Source organism: Colossoma macropomum, unplaced genomic scaffold, assembly GCF_904425465.1.
Source record: "Colossoma macropomum unplaced genomic scaffold, Colossoma_macropomum, whole genome shotgun sequence".
Lineage (NCBI taxonomy): Eukaryota > Metazoa > Chordata > Actinopteri > Characiformes > Serrasalmidae > Colossoma > Colossoma macropomum.
In genome coordinates, this window is record NW_023494805.1 from 32,247,641 (window position 1) to 32,265,906 (window position 18,266).

At 40.2% G+C, this 18,266-nt stretch overlaps 2 protein-coding genes across 5 annotated transcripts; both read right to left on the reverse strand.

Annotated features, from left to right (window-relative positions):
* Positions 1–1,659: 1,659 nt before the first annotated feature.
* Positions 1,660–6,204, reverse strand: si:ch211-119o8.6 (uncharacterized protein LOC556659 homolog). Of its 3 annotated transcripts, XM_036597786.1 has the most exons (5): positions 6,135–6,195; positions 5,742–6,032; positions 4,481–4,657; positions 4,351–4,373; positions 1,660–3,621 (listed from the first exon to the last, which is right to left on the reverse strand). In XM_036597786.1, exons 2-5 carry the CDS (start codon positions 6,021–6,023, stop codon positions 1,998–2,000), a joined length of 2,106 nt encoding a protein of 701 aa, XP_036453679.1. In that variant the 5' UTR covers positions 6,024–6,032; positions 6,135–6,195; the 3' UTR covers positions 1,660–1,997. The 3 variants fall into 3 exon arrangements, with proteins under 3 accessions (XP_036453679.1, XP_036453680.1, XP_036453677.1); XM_036597787.1 differs by having other exon boundaries at positions 4,481–4,654; positions 5,742–6,204; XM_036597784.1 differs by having other exon boundaries at positions 5,742–6,204.
* Positions 6,205–10,273: 4,069 nt separating this feature from the next.
* On the reverse strand, positions 10,274–17,204 carry LOC118826701 (zinc finger protein 883-like). 2 transcript variants are annotated; one of them, XM_036597746.1, is made up of 4 exons: positions 16,745–17,204; positions 14,731–14,904; positions 14,588–14,610; positions 10,274–12,380 (listed from the first exon to the last, which is right to left on the reverse strand). In XM_036597746.1, the coding sequence occupies exons 1-4, from the start codon at positions 17,024–17,026 to the stop codon at positions 10,883–10,885; spliced, it is 1,977 nt and encodes a 658-aa protein (XP_036453639.1). In that variant the 5' UTR covers positions 17,027–17,204; the 3' UTR covers positions 10,274–10,882. The 2 variants fall into 2 exon arrangements, with proteins under 2 accessions (XP_036453639.1, XP_036453638.1); XM_036597745.1 differs by having other exon boundaries at positions 14,731–14,907.
* Between the last annotated feature and the right edge of the window lie 1,062 nt (positions 17,205–18,266).

Consider the following 18,266-nt stretch of genomic DNA (forward strand, 5'->3'; position numbering starts at 1 on the left):
ATACTGCAGATGGTTCTATATAGAACCTTTTTGAAAAGTAATAATAGAACGCTTTTGGTGCTATACTGAACCTATTTCAAAAAGATTAAGACTATAGAACCATCTACAGCCCATTCTCCATTAATCTAAAGAACACTTTCACCATGCAAAGAACCGTTTAATCATGCAAAGGGTTCGAGTGTTCTTTTTTCTTTACTGAAGAACCCTTGAAGAACCATAATTTTTAGTGTGTAATTAAATCACAGTGATCAGAAGTATAACAGATGAGCTTTTTTGTGTTATTTTCAATCATTCTAAAAGGGCTACTTTAACTACTCTTTAGAAAGTGATTCATAATTGTATTCTTTCTGCTAGTATTCAATGCTTTCAGAGCCTAAACGTCATTCTCTACAAGTTTTGATGGCTTTTCAAACGATTTCGGCGCAGGTTATTTGGAGTTATTCTGCTGAGTTGATGAATCTTTCCTAGTACTATCTTGCTAGAACTGAACTGAGGCGGTCCTGAGTTTTACTTTATTCATGCCCCTAAGACTGCTAATGTGGCCACGTCAGCCGAAATGTTTTAAGAATCATTGGAGCAGCCGTTTGTGACAGAGGCTGGAAACATGAGGCTGGGAAGACGACTGAGGCAGGATTGTCCCTAAAGGGTAAGGACTGTCCTAAGTGCTTTTAGAATCTGGCCCAAAATTAGCAAAGAAATATAGCTGTATGCATATGTTTGGGCGCCAAACCACTTGTTAATTTTCTAAGCGAAAATAAGTTAACACATCCTCTGCACGGAACAAACTTAAAAAGGGAATTTTTCTGCGAATGTTAGAGCAGTTTACTTTAGTTTTGTGAGTTGAACATATTGGAAAAAAAGAAAACAAAATAAAACTTGACAACTTTTGCACATTGGTTTTTTCCCCCCTCAATATGTTAAATTTGGCAAATAAACAGGAATCATGCCTTAAAATGCACAGGAGTGTGTTCTGTATAGAGGATGGTTTAATTTACTTTCACAATCAACAACATTTGAGCAGGGGCACCCAAACCTTTGCATGTGACTGTACATTTTTTTTTTAGTTCACATTGCCATCTAGTGTCCCGAAAACATCACTGCACATCCAGAAACATAAGTAGAGCTGTGAAATACACAATTTATTAAACAAAAACAGGGCAAAGCACAAATTGTTTGTTTACATCTTAACCATTTAATGAAAAATATGGTGCAATTCCCCTTTTTTCCCCCTCAATATTTCTGTTTTATAATCAGTAGTCTGTTGTGTGTACTTAAACTCTACAAAGTAAACCCTGTAAAAGGTTCAATGAAACTCTTTAATTTTCCATTTTTAAATTTTATACTTGAAGCCTCGTCTAAAACACTTTTCCAGCATAAACTGAAACCTCTGGGGTGGGGAGTGCACTTGTGTTATTAATATATACAGTCAAATGCAAAAGTTTGAGCACACCTGGTCAAATTATGTTTCGTTGATTTTCTAATTAAAATAAGTTACATCCTCTACAGAGAAAATACACATGGCATATGGCAAGTTTCTGAGTTTAACATATTGGAAAGGAAAAGCATAAAATACAAAATGTGCCATAACTTTTGCACAGGCCACATTTCAGTACGAAATAATCAGTTAAATACATCAATCAGTAATTGTGTGTTAAAGTGCACAGCAAGTGCCTTCTCTGTAGAGGATGTGTTCACTTATTTTCACTTAGAAAAGCAATGTCATTTAGCTAGTGGGTGCCCAAACTTTTGCATATGACGGCATGCACTAATGGCACACCGGAAAAACTGATCGTCATCCTAGACGGGCAATAAAAAAGAAAAAAACTTCAAAAAAAGATTTTGAATGGTCAGTAGAACTTGCTCAGTTTTTCACTTCATGAGTCTTTAGATGATACCTCAGGCTGTCCGTCCTTGTAAACTGTTTCCCACATTCCTGGCACTGATGTGGTTTTACAGCAGAATGGAGCTTCTTGTGCCGTTGGAGGGTCATTTTCTGTCTAAAAGCCTTGCCCACACTGCGAGCACACGTGCTCCTTCTTTTTTGAATGTTTCAGCTCATGCGTAGCCAATTTCCCAGGGGAGTTAAAGCTCTCTCCGCACTTTGAACAAGCGTACGGTGTTTCCGTAGTATGCACCATCTGTTGGTGTTTCATTAGGTAAGACTTGCTGCTGAAACTCTTGTCGCAATCAATGCAGGGGTACATCGTCTTCTGCGTGTGGCTCTGCACGTGTAGCCGAAAACTGCTGGAGGTGCTCAGGCTCTTCCCACACTCTGGGCAGTCGTACACTTTGGCGCCTGAATGAATCGCTTGGTGATCTCTGAAGGTGTCCTCGCGGGTGAAGATCTTCCCACAAGTGGTGCACTTAAACTGTGGCCTGGGGCCATGGGTCATCCGGTGGGACTTCAGGGTGCTGTGGTTGTTGAAACCCTGGCCGCAGTCTGGGCAACGGTGGCGTCGCTCGTTGCTGTGCACTGCCTCGTGGGACCGTAGATGTGATGAAGCTGCGAAGGTTTTACCGCACTGCCGGCATTCGTAAGGTCTCTCGTTTGTGTGTGTCCTTAGGTGGACCGTCAGGGAGGCTCCGTAACGAAAGCTCTTCTCGCAATGAGAGCACTTGTAGTCTTTCTTCATCGTGTGGACACGCCGGTGTTTCGACAGATCACCCGACGATATGAAGCGCTTCCCACACTGGTCACAACTGTAGGGTTTCTCTCCCGTATGAGTGCGCTCATGAAGTTTGACACTGTTGGGATGCTTGAAGGATTTGCCACAATACGAGCATTTGTACGGCATGTCGGTAGAGTGGGTCTTCATGTGCGAATTGAGGTGGGAGCCTCTCCGGAAGCTGCTCTCGCAGTGCAGGCACTTGAAGGGACGGTCCTCTTTGTGAATGAGCTCATGCATGGTGAGGCCCTGCCTCATCAGAAAGCGCTTCCCACACACTGTGCAGCCGAAGGGCAACTGCCCTGTGTGACTGCGCAAATGAACATCCAGGCTATACTTTCGGATGAACTTCTTGTCGCACTGAGGGCAAGGAAAGGGCTTCTCTCCTGTATGTGTTAACCTATGATCCCTCAAGGTCGCTGCCGTGACAAAGAGCTTTCCGCAGTGGTCACACTGGTGCGGCTTCACACCCTTGTGCCGCCGCAGGTGCAATTTAAGCGTGTTCCTCCGATTAAAGCTTTTCCCACACAGGAAACAGGTGAAAGGCTTCTCTCCGGTGTGGCTCCTTTCGTGGGTCTCCAGGCCACTCTTCCTGATGAACTTCTTCTTGCAGTACGAGCAGTGGAACAGCTTCTCATCCTTATGTAGACGCATATGCAATGCAAGCTCATGCTTGCCAGCATATTGTTTTCCACAGGCGGGGCACTGATGCGGCCGCCGTAGGGAGTGGGATTTCCGGTGGGCTTTCAGGGCAGATTTGCTTTTGAAACTCTTGCCACACTCAGTACACAGGTTGGACCTCAAACCCGTCACAGAAGACCGGGTATTTAGGCTAGTTTGTGCTACTTGTGTCGGACTTCTCTCAAACTTGCTTGAGGTCAGCTTGTCAGTGGAATCTGGTTTTCGGTTGCGAGAACAAATTTCAGTGTTTACAAGCTGCTCATCATCCTTCAATCTACAAAAGTGGAGAATAATTGTTGTAAATAAAAGTGTTAAAGACAGGGGTTTTAGTTCATTGTGCATAGATTGTATCTCCTTTATATGTACAGTATTGTGCAAAAAGTCAAAGACCATATTTAATTTACTTGTTATCCAGCACAAATCAGTACAAAGTATTCATTTTAAAGCATCAGGAACAAAAGTGGAACAAACAGAAAATTACACAGAAGCCTAAATAAATAAATAAATAAATAATAAAGTTTTCCGGTTTTACTGCCCTCATTTTATCTTAATTCCATCTTCCATTCTTTTCATGAGACTTTTTCAGGTTTTCAAAGAAACCTGAGGAATATTTTTCCACAGCTCAAAAGTTCTGTCTTGGACATGGGTTGCATTTTCTGCTTCTTATAATCCAAATTATCCTGATGTTGAAATCTGGACTCTGAAATGGTCAGTCCATACTTCTGAGAAGACCAGCATCTTTGTTGTCTATTTCCTTTTCTCACTAATGACGTCTTGACGTACCTTTAAGTCCTGTTAATCTGACGTTGACAGTTTGTGTGGTCTACCAGATCTCGTTCAGTTGACATGCCTTCTGCTTTTGATAAAAATAATATCTTCCAAAAAATAGCTTGTACCTAACAGTCATTTTGGCTGGAAATGAAATAAGTAAAGTGTGGTCTCTGACTTGCACATTACTGTATGAGCAAATTTAAACAGAAAGGGATATAAAAATCATACTTACTTGTTTCTCCTGGACTGCTCAATCTAAAAACATAGAAAGAGCTGTTAGTCATAATCTGGGTGAACTATGGTAGCCCAACTATTATATAATACAGGTCAACATTTTCTCCCATTGTTACCGTTATACTCACTTCTGCTTTAAAACCACACGAGATGGTTTCTTCCAGGCTGAAAGTAGCTGTTATCTTCTGATCTATTGGTTCATATTTGATCTCCATCCACATCTGGTTTGCTGTACCACTTCTCTCACTTCCAGCTGATGCCACAGTGCTCACAGCTCTTGGAAGCCCCATCTTTGGTTGTGCCTGCCGAGATCAAAACCACGACGGTGAAGCAGTCACATAGAACAGTTTAGAGGTGAACTGGTCATGCTTTACCTGCTTGATGCTTTGTTCTGCTTTAATTCCCATGGTGCCTATTATCTACTGCTCATCTACTGCTTGGAACAGTATATAATCCACAAGCTTTAGGTAGCGGCCTACGTTATGTTTGTAGCGGACCAAAAGCCAAACGTACTGTAGATGGTTCTATAAAGAACCTTTTTGATAGAAAAAAAAAAAAATAATAAAAATAAAAAAAATCAGGCTTGATGTTGTAATAATAGAAGAACCATTTTGAAAACCATTTTTATATAACCATCTACAGGACATTTTCCGTCAAGCTGAACAACCATTTTCCTTACTAAAGAACTCCTGAAGAACCATCATTTTTGAGTGTATAACACCAAAAAGGGTTCTTCGATTGACATCGTAACAGCAGCAGAACCCTTTTTGATGCCAGTTTTCGAAAATCTGAAAGCCATTCTATATAGCACCAAAACGGGTTCTTCTATTATTACAAGCTTAACATTATGACAACAGTAGAACCCTTATTGGTGCTATATAGAACCCTTTTCACAAAGATTCTATATACAACCTAAGCAACACATTCTCCATCAATCTGAAAATCGTTCATATAGCGCCAAAAAGGGTTCTTCTATTATAACAAGCTTGACATTGTGACAACAACAGAAGCCTTTTTGGTTCTGTATTCTACACATAGAACCATATTCTTGGTTCTCTATTCTATATTCTACACAGAACCATAAACGTCATTATTATCAATGTGAAGAACCATTTCACCATGCAAAGATCCATTTAAGCATGCAAATGGTTCTATATAGAACTCATGATTCTAAATACAACCATTGCCATTACTAAAGAACCCTTGAAGAACCATTTTTTTTATGAGTGTATAGAAGATCACATGCATTGCATTTTCTCTGACAAACATACAGGAAATAAAGCTCTTTAAGACTAGTTAAGTAAACCTTGGACACATTTATTAGCTTAAAATAACAAAATGACAATTACTAAAAAACAATCTGTTCACATATCAACATTATAAACTCACCAGTTCACTTCCTGTGTTCTTCACCACAAGCAGGTTAAAGCTGGCAGCCTTTGCACCCTTTGAAACAGGCGTGGAACCCAAGCTGTGTAAGAGCACTTCACATGATGGTTCACTCAAACAAACAGGGCATCTGAGGGACCCTGTTAACTCCCAGTAACTGTGTAGGCAGCTTTTACACAATCTGTGGCGGCATCTTAGAATCACAGGGACGGTTAAATAATCCTCACAAAGTGCACAGATGGAGTCTTCAAGAGGAAATGACTGTCTTGTCTTATCAGCCATTCTCCCACACTTTCACAAAACAACCCAAAAAGCAGGAGACAGATCAGCTATTAGGCTAATTCAGTGTTATCTCTTCTATAGGTGGCTTTACAGTAGTTATTCATCACTTACAGACCGGCTAAGTTTGATTCCAACTACCAGTCCTCCAACCTGTGAACCATGCTGCTCTTTCTCTGGGCTTTTATGGTGGCTGTTTGTGAGGCTGATGAGGAAACTTAGCACCACCTCTTGGAGAGGATGGTAAATGTGCTCAGGCCTTGTACTGTGAAGTTTGTAGAAAGGAAGAGATCCTTAAAATGACCTTCATGAGAGCTACTCACTTGTACTTTGTCACTTTTTTTCATTTGGAAGATTTGTGCTTGTGCTGGACTGTACTTTCCTTCAGTACACTCGTAAAAAAGATGCTTCCTCAAAGGTTCTTCAGTAAAGAAAATGGGCCTATATCAAGCTGAGATCATTCTCAGCTCTACAGTAACACTGATGTGGTGGTGGTGTGTTAGTGTGTGTGGCAATGGTACGAGTGGATCAGACACAGCAGTGCTGCTGGAGTTTTTAAACACTGTGTCCACTCACTGTCCACTCTATTAGACACTCCTGCCTTGTCAGTCCACCTTGTAGATGTGAAGTCAGAGACGATAGCTCTAGTCCTTCATCAGTGGTCACAGGATGCTGCCCACAGGATGCTGTTGGCTGGCTATTTTTGGTTGGTGGACTATTCTCAGTCCAGCAGTGACACTGAGGTGTTTAAAAACTCCAGTACTGCTGTGTCTGATCCACTCAGACCAGCGCAACACACACTAACACACCACCACCACGTCAGTGTTACTGCAGTGCTGAGAATGATCCACCACCCAAATAATACCTGCTCTGTGAGGGTCCATGGGGGTCCTGACCACTGAAGAACAGGGTAAAAGGGGGCTAACAAAGTATGCAGAGAAAGAGATGGACTACCAGTGTGAAAAAGTAATTTAAGGAACGGTTTTAAACTGAAATGTAACTAGTTTGACTGTTATTAGGCTGTTATTGGCAGCACTCAGTGGAGAGCACAGTCAGATTGTGTTGGACATGAGTTCATAAAAAAGGCTACATAAAACTGAAACTTCCTCTGATATGGGTCATTCTGCTGAATCGGTTCAAACTCAATAGCTAAAAACACTTTCCAGACCTGACTTGGGCCCAATCCCATTTCACCCCTTGCCCCTATCACTTAGCCCTTAGCCATCAGTTTTACGTGTAATTGTTGTTTCCCCTCTCTTTGAAGGCATACGATTCCCTAAATGTAACTAAAGCCCAGCAGTGAGGTTGCTGAACTTTACTGCTGCTCTGCTGTCACTGCAGACTGGCAGGGTCACCTACAGAGCAGTGCTAGTAGCTGTTAATGAAGTAATGCTCTTTTTTATTTGAGGCTCACATTTCATAGGGGAAGATTTCAACCACTACCCCTTGTAACACAGTTCTAAGGGGCAAGGTGACACTCAAAAACAAGGGACGGGGTAAAAATAAGAAATGGTACTGAGCCTTGGACTTTAGACTAAAATCCTTTTGCTTTGAGTGACCCTGTACCCGAATTCTGTTCATTTTATTAAAATGAATGATTAAACAGTCCATTTTGTCACTAACAAAACGATCATAACATTATCAAAACCTTCCCAAATGTTTCAGTACTGTCTGTTTGAGCTGTGATAATTTTAGCTCATTTTGAGCAGAACTCAAAAATGCTAGGCAGTACATAACCAGCAAACACAGCTTTGAACAGTTGACTTTGGGGAGATCTCAAACATGCAGCTTTACCATCTGAGAAAATAAAGTACCTCATCCACAACTACCACAAAAGACTTCAAGCTGTCATTAATGTTAAAGGAGGGAATACACGGTATTAAGGACTAGGGTATGTAAACTTTTGATCAGGGTCATTTGGGCAGTTTCTGTTGTCATTATGATTTTAAAAAGGGCAAAAAACAATTGTTTGATAATAAATGGCTTGGTTGTTGTATTATCATTATTATTCTCTGAAAAAAAATCACAAATTCTGCCAGGGTATGTAAACTTATGAGCACAACTCTACATACAATGAATTTCTTTTATTAAAACACAAAAAAAACTTCAACCTGACAGCACGTCCTGCCCCCGGATATCCACCAACTGTCTCTGGCGCTGTGTGTTCAGCCATTGGCCCTCCCTCCAGGCTGTGTTTTCTTTGCTGTCTACCTTTGAGATCTTTGCTGTGCTGCTCCATTTTGTCAAACTCTGCAACCACATCCTACTTCTGACATCAATATAGCACAAATAAAAGAGCATTCGCTATGCTATGTTGTCCGCGTCTTCTTTATCGACACAGTAACAGTAATAATGTACTGTTAATCAAAGCTCATATCAATGACATTCACATGCTCTCAGAGCTGCTGCTAATGATAATAAAAATAACAAAAATAATAAAACAACAACAATAATAATAGCAAAAAATACTGTTTGAATTAAAGTAATTCACCTTTTCTTTAACTAAAACCTTCATTTATTTTTTTAGTTAATCTGAAACAGAAATGAACAACAAGCAATACTATATTAAATTACATATATATATATATATATATACACACACACACACACACACACGCACCCGCACACATACACACACACACTAGTACTAATATAAAATGTATAGTATTTGAAAAAAAAAAAAAGAACACAGAACTGAAGGAAATTATTTAAAAATGTACTAAAACACATAAAAAATTCAGTGCAATATGAAAACTTGCATGTTAACAAACCACACGTAATAAATATAAATGACCAGAGAATCGAGAATCACTGGAGCAGCCAGTTATGACTGAGGCTGTAATAACAGGATCCGGCCCCTGAGTAAAATACTCCTGGGAAAAAGTATTAAAATGAGTATTCAAAGGAGTCATATGCAAATGTTTGGGTGGCAAACTGTTTTGTTGATTTTCAAAGTGAAAAGTTAACCTCCTCTACAGGGAACAAACTTAAGAGGGCATTTTTCTGCAAATGTTAGATTAGAGCATAGTTCCTATGCATTTGTTGAACATACTGGAAAAAAATAAAACATAAAAATAAAAAATAAATAAAAATAAAAGTTTTTTTTTCCCTTCAAAATGTTAGATTCAGTAAATAAGCAGGAATCGTGCATTAAAATGTGCTGAAGTGTTTTCTATGTAGAGGATATGTTATTTTCACTTAGAAGACCAACAGCACATGGAATTTGAGCAGGGGCACCCAAACTTTTGCATACGCCTGTATTTTTTAAGCATTCACATCGCCATCTAGTGTCACACAAACATCACTGCACTCCAAGAAACACAAGCAGAGCTGGGGAATACACAATTTATTAATCAAAAACTGAACAGGGAAAAGCACAACTTTGGCAACAACCCCCCAAAAAAGAGCAACCCAAAATACAAATTTCTGTTTTATAGAGATGTTTGTTTACATTTTAACCATTTAATTGTTTAAAAGATGGTGAAATTCCCCTTTGTTTTATAACAAGTTGTCTGTTATATGTACTTAAACCTTATAACAGGTTGGCAATACGTGGCTTTTTAACTGCTCTGTTGTGGCTCCACAGCAGATTTAGATTTTTGGCAAAAATAAAATAATCCTCCTTTACAGTAAAATAAAGCTCTGATGATCGTTTGACACAGTTTTAACAATAAATGGTCTGCAGCGCTGGAGTAACTGTATAACTATAACTGCTAATTACCAACCTAATCACCAACCTTTAACCCTGAAGGTTGGTGTGCAGACTTCTGGTCACCATAGCAATGCAGACAACAATCTTGTCTAGCTAGTAGCTAACGAAAAGGCAAAGAGAAAGATTTAAGATAAACATCGATAATTTGGAGACAACTGGACGTATTTGCATTTATAATCACTCCAGCTGGTTTCCTGATATGTTTAATCTGCAACAAGAAAGTGTCAGCTTCCCGTTTGCCAGCTTCATGTTTGAATTTTCCCATTCCACCTTAAATGGCACAGCAGTTGCATTCTGCGTTTAAGGTGGAACAGAAAAATTATAACAAGAATCTGGCGAATAAAAAAAAATGACTTCAGCCTTGTAAAATCAAATGAGAGAGATTTTACAAAAAACTATTTGACTTTTGGAAAAGTTTCCTGCCGGAGATGCAAGAAAAGCAGCTATAGCTGAGCTAAAGCAGAGTAAAGTAAATCTGTGTTTTCATTTATATTATATTTTTTTGCCTATACTAGGACATTAGCACATATTAATACATATTTTCAGCCAAAATGGTAAAACGTTACTTCAATAAAGTGGCATAAAATGTTGTGGGTTCCAAGGTGGTTTAATTTTTGTTGAAAGGACAAAATGGCTCTTCTTCACTTTTGGGTTGCCGACACCCGCCCTAAAAAGTATAAACCGAAACCTCTGGGGTGGGGAGTGCACTGGTGTTAATATTGTTTCTATTTGAAAATAAGTTAACACATCATCTACAAAGAAGACACAAGTTCAACATATTGGAAAGAAAATAAAAAATAAAATATAACTTTTTGCAATATGTTAAATTCAGCAAATAAACAAGAACTGTGAATTGAAATGTGCACAAGTGTAAAAACTGGTTGTCATCTTAAATGGGCAATAAAAACTTCAAGAAAGATTTAGAATTGTCAGCAAAACTTGCTCAGTTTTTCACTTCTTGAGTCTTTAGATGACACCTCAGGCTGTCCTTCCTTGTAAATGGTCTCCCACATTCCTGGCACTGATGTCTAAAAGCCTTCCCACACTGCGAGCACACATGTTCCTTCTTTTTTGAATGTTTCAGCTCATGCGTAGCCAATTTCCCAGGGGAGTTAAAACTCTCTCCGCACTTTGAACAAGCATATGGTGTCTATGTAGCATGCACCTTCTGCTGGTGTTTCATTAGGTAAGACTTGCTGCTGAAACTCTTGTCACAATCAATGCAGGGGTACATCGTCTTCTGAGTGTGACTCTGCACGTGTAGCCGAAAACTGCTGGAGCAGCTCAGGCTCTTCCCGCACTCGGGGCAGTCGAAGACTTTGGTGCCTGAATGAATCGCTTGGTGCTCTGTGAAGGTGTCCTTGCGAGAGAAGTTCTTCCCGCAGGTGGTGCAAGTAAACTGCGTTCTGGGGCCATGGGTCATCCGGTGGTTTCTCAGGGTGCTGTGGTTGTTGAAACCCTGGCCGCATTCTGAGCAACGGTGGCGTCGCTCATTGTTGTGCACTGCTTCATGGGACCGCAGACGCGATGAAGCTGCGAAGGTTTTACCGCACTGCCGGCATTCGTAAGGTCTCTCGTTTGTGTGTGTCCTCAGGTGGATCGTCAGGGAGGCTCCGTAACGAAAGCTCTTCTCGCAATGAGAGCACTTGTACTCTTTCGTCGCCACGTGGACACGCCGGTGTTTCGACAGATCACCCGACGATATGAAACGCTTCCCACACTGGTCACAACTGTAGGGTTTCTCTCCCGTATGAATGCGCTCATGAAGTACGACACTATAGGGTTGCTTGAAGGATTTGCCACAATACGAGCATTTGTACGGCATGTCGGTAGAGTGGGTCTTAATGTGCGCATCGAGGTGGGAGCCTCTCCGGAAACTGCTATCACAGAGCAGGCACTGGAAGGGACGGTCCTCTTTGTGAATGAGCTCATGCATGGTGAGGCTCGGCTTCCTCAGAAAGCGCTTCCCACACACTGTGCAGCCGAAGGGCAACTGTCCCGAGTGACTGTGCAAATGAATATTCAGGTCATTCTTCCGGCCGAACCTCTTGTCGCACTGAGGGCAAGGAAAGGGCTTCTCTTCCGTATGCGTTAACCTATGATCCCTCAAGGACGCTGCCGTGACAAAGAGCTTTCCGCAGTGGTCACACTGGTGCGGCTTCACACCCTCATGCCTCTGCAGGTGCAATTTAAGAGTGTTCCTCTGACTGAAGCTTTTCCCACAAAGGGAACAGGTGAAAGGCTTCTCTCCGGTGTGGCTCCTTTCGTGGGTCTCCAGGCCACTCTTCCTGATGAACTTCTTCTTGCAGTACGAGCAGTGGAACAGCTTCTCATCCTTATGTAGCCGCATATGCAATGCAAGCTCATGCTTGCTAGCATATTGTCTTTCACAGGTGGGGCACTGATGCGGCCGCCGTAGGGAGTGGGATTTCCGGTGGGCTTTCAGGGCAGATTTGCTCTTGAAACTCTTGCCACACTCAGTACACAGGTTGGACCTCAACCCCGTAACAGGAGACTGGGTATTTAGGCTAGTTTGTGCTATTTTCGGACTCATTGCAACTTTGCTTGATGTCAGCTGATCAGTGGAATCTGGTTTTCGGTTGCGGCAACAAAGTTCAGAATTTACAAGCTGCTCATCATCCTTTAATCTACAAAAGTGGAGAATAAATGTTAGTGTTAAAAACATGGGTTTTAGCTAGTTGTGCGTAGATTGTATCTGCTTTATATGTACAGTACTGTGCAAAAAGTCCACCCTTAATTTACTTATGTTCCAGCACAAATTATTACACATTATTCATTTTTCAGCATCAGGAACAAAAGCAGAAAACTCAGTTTTCAGTTTTTTTGTCCACATTTTATCTTAATTATATCTTCCGTTCTTTTCAGGAGAATTGCTTTCAGGTTTTCAAAGAAATCTGAGGGATATTTTTCCACAGCTGAAAAGTTCTGTCTTAGACATTGGTTGCATTTTCTGTTTCTCACAATCCAAATAATGCAGAACACATTTAGTGATGTAGAGATGTGGACTCTGGGGTGGTCATTGCATTGTTCTGAGAAGACCAATTTTTATTCTTTTGTATTTTTTCTCTCTAATGACATCTTGACAGCTACGCATCCTTTCAGACTCAAGTCCTGTTAATGTATGGTGACAATTTGTATGGTCTACCAAGTCTTGTACAGTTGTTAGGAGTCTGATTTTAATAAAATAATACCTTAAAATACAACCCCAATTCCAAAAAAGTTGGGACGCTATGTAAAATGTAAATAAATGTAAATAAAAAAAGAATGCAATGATTTTCATATCTCATAAACCTATTTTATTCACAATAGAACATAGAACACGTATCAGATGTTGGAACATTTAGAACTTGATGGGACAGAGCCATGTCTACCATTGTGTAGTATCCCCTCTTCTTTTAACAACAGTCTGTAAATGTCTGGGAAGTGAGGAGACCAATTGCTGGAATGTTAGGAGAGGAACGTTGCCCTATTCTTGTCTGATGTAGGATTCTAGCTGCTCAACAGTCCTGGGTCTTCTTTGCCATATTTTTCGTTTTATGATGCAGCAATTGTTTTCTATTGTTGAAAGGTCTGGACTGCAGGCCAGTTCAGCACCTGGACTCTTCTTCTGCAAATCCATGCTGTTGTGATGGTTGCAGTATGTGGTTTAACATTGTCTTGCTGAAATATGCAAGGCCATCCCTGAAATAGACATTGCCTGGATGGGAGCATATGTTGTTCTAAAACCTCTATATACTGTTCAGCATTGATAGAGCCTTTCCAGATGTGTAAGCTACCCAAGCCATAGGCACTAATGCAACCCCATACCATCAGAGATGCTTTTGAACTGTGCGCTGATAACAAGCTGGATGGTCCTTCTCCTCTTGAGTCCGCAGGACATGGTGTCCGTGTTTTCCAAAAAGAAATTTCAAATTTTGATTAAACTGACCACAGAACAATTTTCCATTTTGCTTCAGTCCATTTTAAATGAGCTTTGGCCCCGAGAAGACGGCAGCGTTTCCGGATCATGTTGACACATGGCTTCTTCTTTGCAAGATACAGCTTTAACTTGCATTTGTAGATTGCAAGCCAAACTTTATTCACAGACAATGATTCCTGGAACTGTTCCTGAGCCCAAGCAGTGATTTCCAGTACAGAATCATGTTTTTACTGCAGCTCTGCCTGAGGGCCCAAAGATCACAAGCATCCAGTAATGACTGTCCCTTGCGTACAGGGATTTCTCCAGATTCTCTGAATCTTTTGATGATATTATGTACTGTAGATGGTGGGATATCCAAAGTCTTCGCAATTTTATGTTGAGGAACATTTTTCTGAAATTGCTCCCCAATTTTGAGAGGCAGTTTTTTTCGCAGAATGGTGAACCTCTGCCCATCTTTGCTTCTGAGAGACTCTGCCTCTCTAAAATGCTCTTTGTGCACCCAGTCGTGTGAGTTAGTTCCTCCAGCTGTTTTTTGTTAGTACCACTTACTTTTCCAGACTTTTGTTGCCCCTGTCCCAACTTTTTTGAGATGCGTTGCTGCCATCAAGTTCCAAATGAGTTAATGTTTTTGATGAAATGGTAAAATGTCTCACTTTCAACATCTGATATGTGTTCTGTGTTCTATTGTGAATAAAATATGGGTCTATTAGATTTGCAAAATCACTGCATTCTGTTTTTATTTACATTTTTTTTACATTTTACACAGCGTCCCAACCTTTTTGGAATGGGGGTTGTAATCGCTTGTACTTAGCGGCCTCTTCGACTGGAAATTAAATAAATAAAGTGTGGTCCCTGACTTGCATATTACTGAATGAGCAAATTTAAACAGAAGGGGATAATAAACATCATACTTACTTGTTTCTCCTGGACTGCTCAATCTAAAAACATGGAAAGAGCTGTTAGTCATAATCTGGGTGAATTATGGTATCCCAACTATTATATACTACAGGTCAACATTTTGCTTATCCCTTTATGTCCTTTGGTACCTTTATTCTTACCTCTGGTTTAAACCCATATGTGATGGTTTCTTCCAAGTCAAAAGTAGCTGATATCTTCTGATCTATTGGTCCATATTTGATCTTCATCCACATCTGGTTTAGAGTGCCACTCCTCTCACTTCCAGCTGATGCCACAGTGCTCACAGCTCTTGGAAGCCCCATCTTTGGTTGTGCCTGCCGAGATCAAAACCACCACTATGAAGCAGTCACATGGAACAATTTAGTGGTAAACTGGTCATGCTTTACCTGCTTGATGCTTTGTTCTGCTTTAATTTCCCATGCTGCCTATTACTGCTCATCTACTGCTTGCAAGAGTACATAATCCACAAGCTTTAGGTGGTGGCCTAAACATGTTTGTAGCAGACCAAAAAGACAAAAGCTAAACACTTGCTACCTCTATGTTTTCACAAAATGTCAGTGTGCATTGAGAAACTGTATGTTTTACATGCTCCAGTGGTTTCTTTACATACAAGACACACTGCCTTGTCTTTAAACCTTAAATTAAATTCCTTGTAAATTAAAAGGAATTTTTAAAAAGGAATCTCCTTATGCCCACGTATCACCAATTATGCTCCAAGTCCTTGCAGGCCAACATTAACCGAGGGTCCTACTTTGGCCAGCCCTGCCTTAGACATACTACTGGATCTTCACTTCGCAGTAGAATACAGGTGAAAGCAAATACATTAGTGTGATTAAGGAGGTTATCCAAAGCATTTTTAAATAAAACAAAAAAATAATAAACTGGACTACTGCTCGCACTCAGAACCTTAATCTTAACAGTGCTTCAAAGCTCCCGATTGCTCATAAAATCCTCCAAAAGTAAACACATGCCCCCAAATTTGTGAACTTGAGCTGTACAACAGACAAGCATTATGACTTCTTACCTTCTATCATTGCTCTTTTGGTATCAACAAATTCGTCAAGCAAAGTGATGTGCTTGTTCTGAATCTTGACTAAGTAAAAGCTTGTCAGTTATAAACACTAGAAACAGCACCGATTCCAGCAGGTATTGCTGAACAGAATATGAGTGGGGGAAAAAAGAACAAATCCACTCTAGATGTGTAACAAATCTACTCTGAAATAGCGCTCCCTCACACTGTGACATGTGGTCAGAGTACTTCCGGTAGGGTGGTAGAGTGTTAGAGTCTTAAGTTGAAGTGCCTTAGTTAAAATAATGTACAGCACCTTCTTCATCAATCTCAAAAAAGACTGAACAATGCAAAGAACGCTTTAATCATGCAAAGGGTTCTTTGAGTGTTCAGGGTTCTATACAGAACTCTTTTCTTTACTAAAGAACTCTTGAAGAACCATCATTTTTAAGAGTGTATGTAGGACCAAAAAGGGTTCTTCTGTTGTTACAAACTTGGCATACAACAGAATCCTTTTTGGTGCTATACAGAACCATTTTCAAAAAGGTTCTATATAGAACCATGTACGACACACTCTCCATCAATCTCAAGAACGATTTAACGATGGAAAGAACTCTTTAATCATGCAAAGGGTTTTTTGAGTGTTGTTACAAGCTTGACATCGTAACAACAGCAGAACCCTTTTAGGTGCTATATAGAACCATTTTCACAAAGGTTCTATATAAAACCTTTACTACACACTCTCCATAAATCTGAAAATTGTTTATATAGCACCAAAAAGGATTCTTCTATTGTTACAAGCGTTCAGAAGCATTTGCAAAAAAGGTTCTACACTGAATCATGAACATCACCAACATCATCATCAATCTGAAGAACCATATCCCCATGCAAAGTGTCATTTAAGCATGCAAATGGTTCTATATAGAACTCATGGTTCATGCCATTACTAAAGAACCCTTAAAGAACCATCTTTTTTATGAATGTATAGAAGCTCATGTGCTTTGCATTTTCTCTGACAAACAAAAAGGAAATAAACTTCTTTAAGACTAGTTAAGTAAACCTTAGACACGTTTATTAGAACAAAATGACAATTACAAAAAAACTTACCACAGTAATCTGTTCACATATCAACATTATAAACTCACCAGTTCACTTCCTGTATTCTTCACCACAAGCAGGTTAAAGCTGGCAGCCTTTGCACCCTTTGAAACAGGCGTGGAACCCAAGCTGCGTAAGAGCACTTCACATGATGGTTCTCTCAAACAAACAGGGCATCTGAGGGACCCTGTTAACTCCCAGTAACTGTGTAGGCAGCTTTTACACAATCTGTGGCAGCATCTTAGAATCACAGGGACGGTTAAATAATCCTCACAAAGTGCACAGATGGAGTCTTCAAGAGGAAATGACTGTCTTGTCTTATCAGCCATTCTCCCACACTTTCACAAAACAACCCAAAAAGCAGGAGACAGATCAGCTATTAGGCTAATTCAGTGTTATCTCTTCTGTAGGTGGGACTGCAGTATTTACTTGTCACCTACAGACCAGCTTAGTGTGCTCAGTCTTCCAACTCGAGGACTAAGTACTGAAACTGCATGATTGCTCTTTCTCTGGGCTTTTATGGTGGCTGCTTGTGAGGCTGATGAGGAAACTTAGCACCACCTCTTGGAGAGGATGGTAAATGTGCTCAGGCCTTGTACTGTGAAGTTTGTAGAAAGGAAGAGATCTTTAAAATGACCTTCATGAGAGCTACTATGCCAGTGTACATTGAGAAACTGTACTTTTTAGATGCTCCAGTTGGTTCTTTGCATACAAGACACACTGCCTCGACTTTAAAATCATGTCTATGTACCACCAGTTATGCACTGTTAGATACATTTAAGCTGTTACATCTTTGTTGAAATGACACCTGTAATGTCATTGAACTGTCAAGGGCGAAATATGTCAAAATTAAGAGTTTAAAAGAAAATAAAATATAGAGAATAAAAATGTGAAGTTGCATAAAAATACATGTTCTCTCACTGGAAGATTAGGCAACTTTCTGGTAGGCCAAAAAGGCCTTGCAGGTCAACTTTGACCCATGAGCTCCACTTTTGTAGCATATAGTGCTGAGGTTGCAGACTGCAACCAACTGAATACCCCTCCCTCACCCTTCCCTTTCCAAGCGTGTAGTAGAACCTACAGTGGCCGGCAGGTTTTTTACCGTCACCTATCCCAATTTCGTTTTGCTTCCTTATGTTTTTGCATCTTTGACGATGAGGATTCAACCACCATGGCTTTTTCTTGTGCTAAATAATAAGTATGATCCTCCACCAATGTCATAATTTTCATAAGCCCCATGAAATCTCAACAAATGCATTTACTTTTTTCTTTTATTTACATTCTTTTGTCTCTTTCCACCACTCAGTTTACGTTTTGTTCATTGTAACTTAATATTATTGTGAAATTTAAGTGTACAGTGATAATTGTAGTAATCTCAAATTGCGACTAGGCGGGTATGTAATAATTGGAACGGGCATAGGTGCATGTTCTGGCAAACCTCTTTTCATAAGCACAGGCCATATGGCACATTTACCAAGTGGCACTATACAATATATGACATATAAACATTACTTTAATGATGTAATGACACTACAGCCTACAGTGTACTAAAATTCAAACGTTATATAT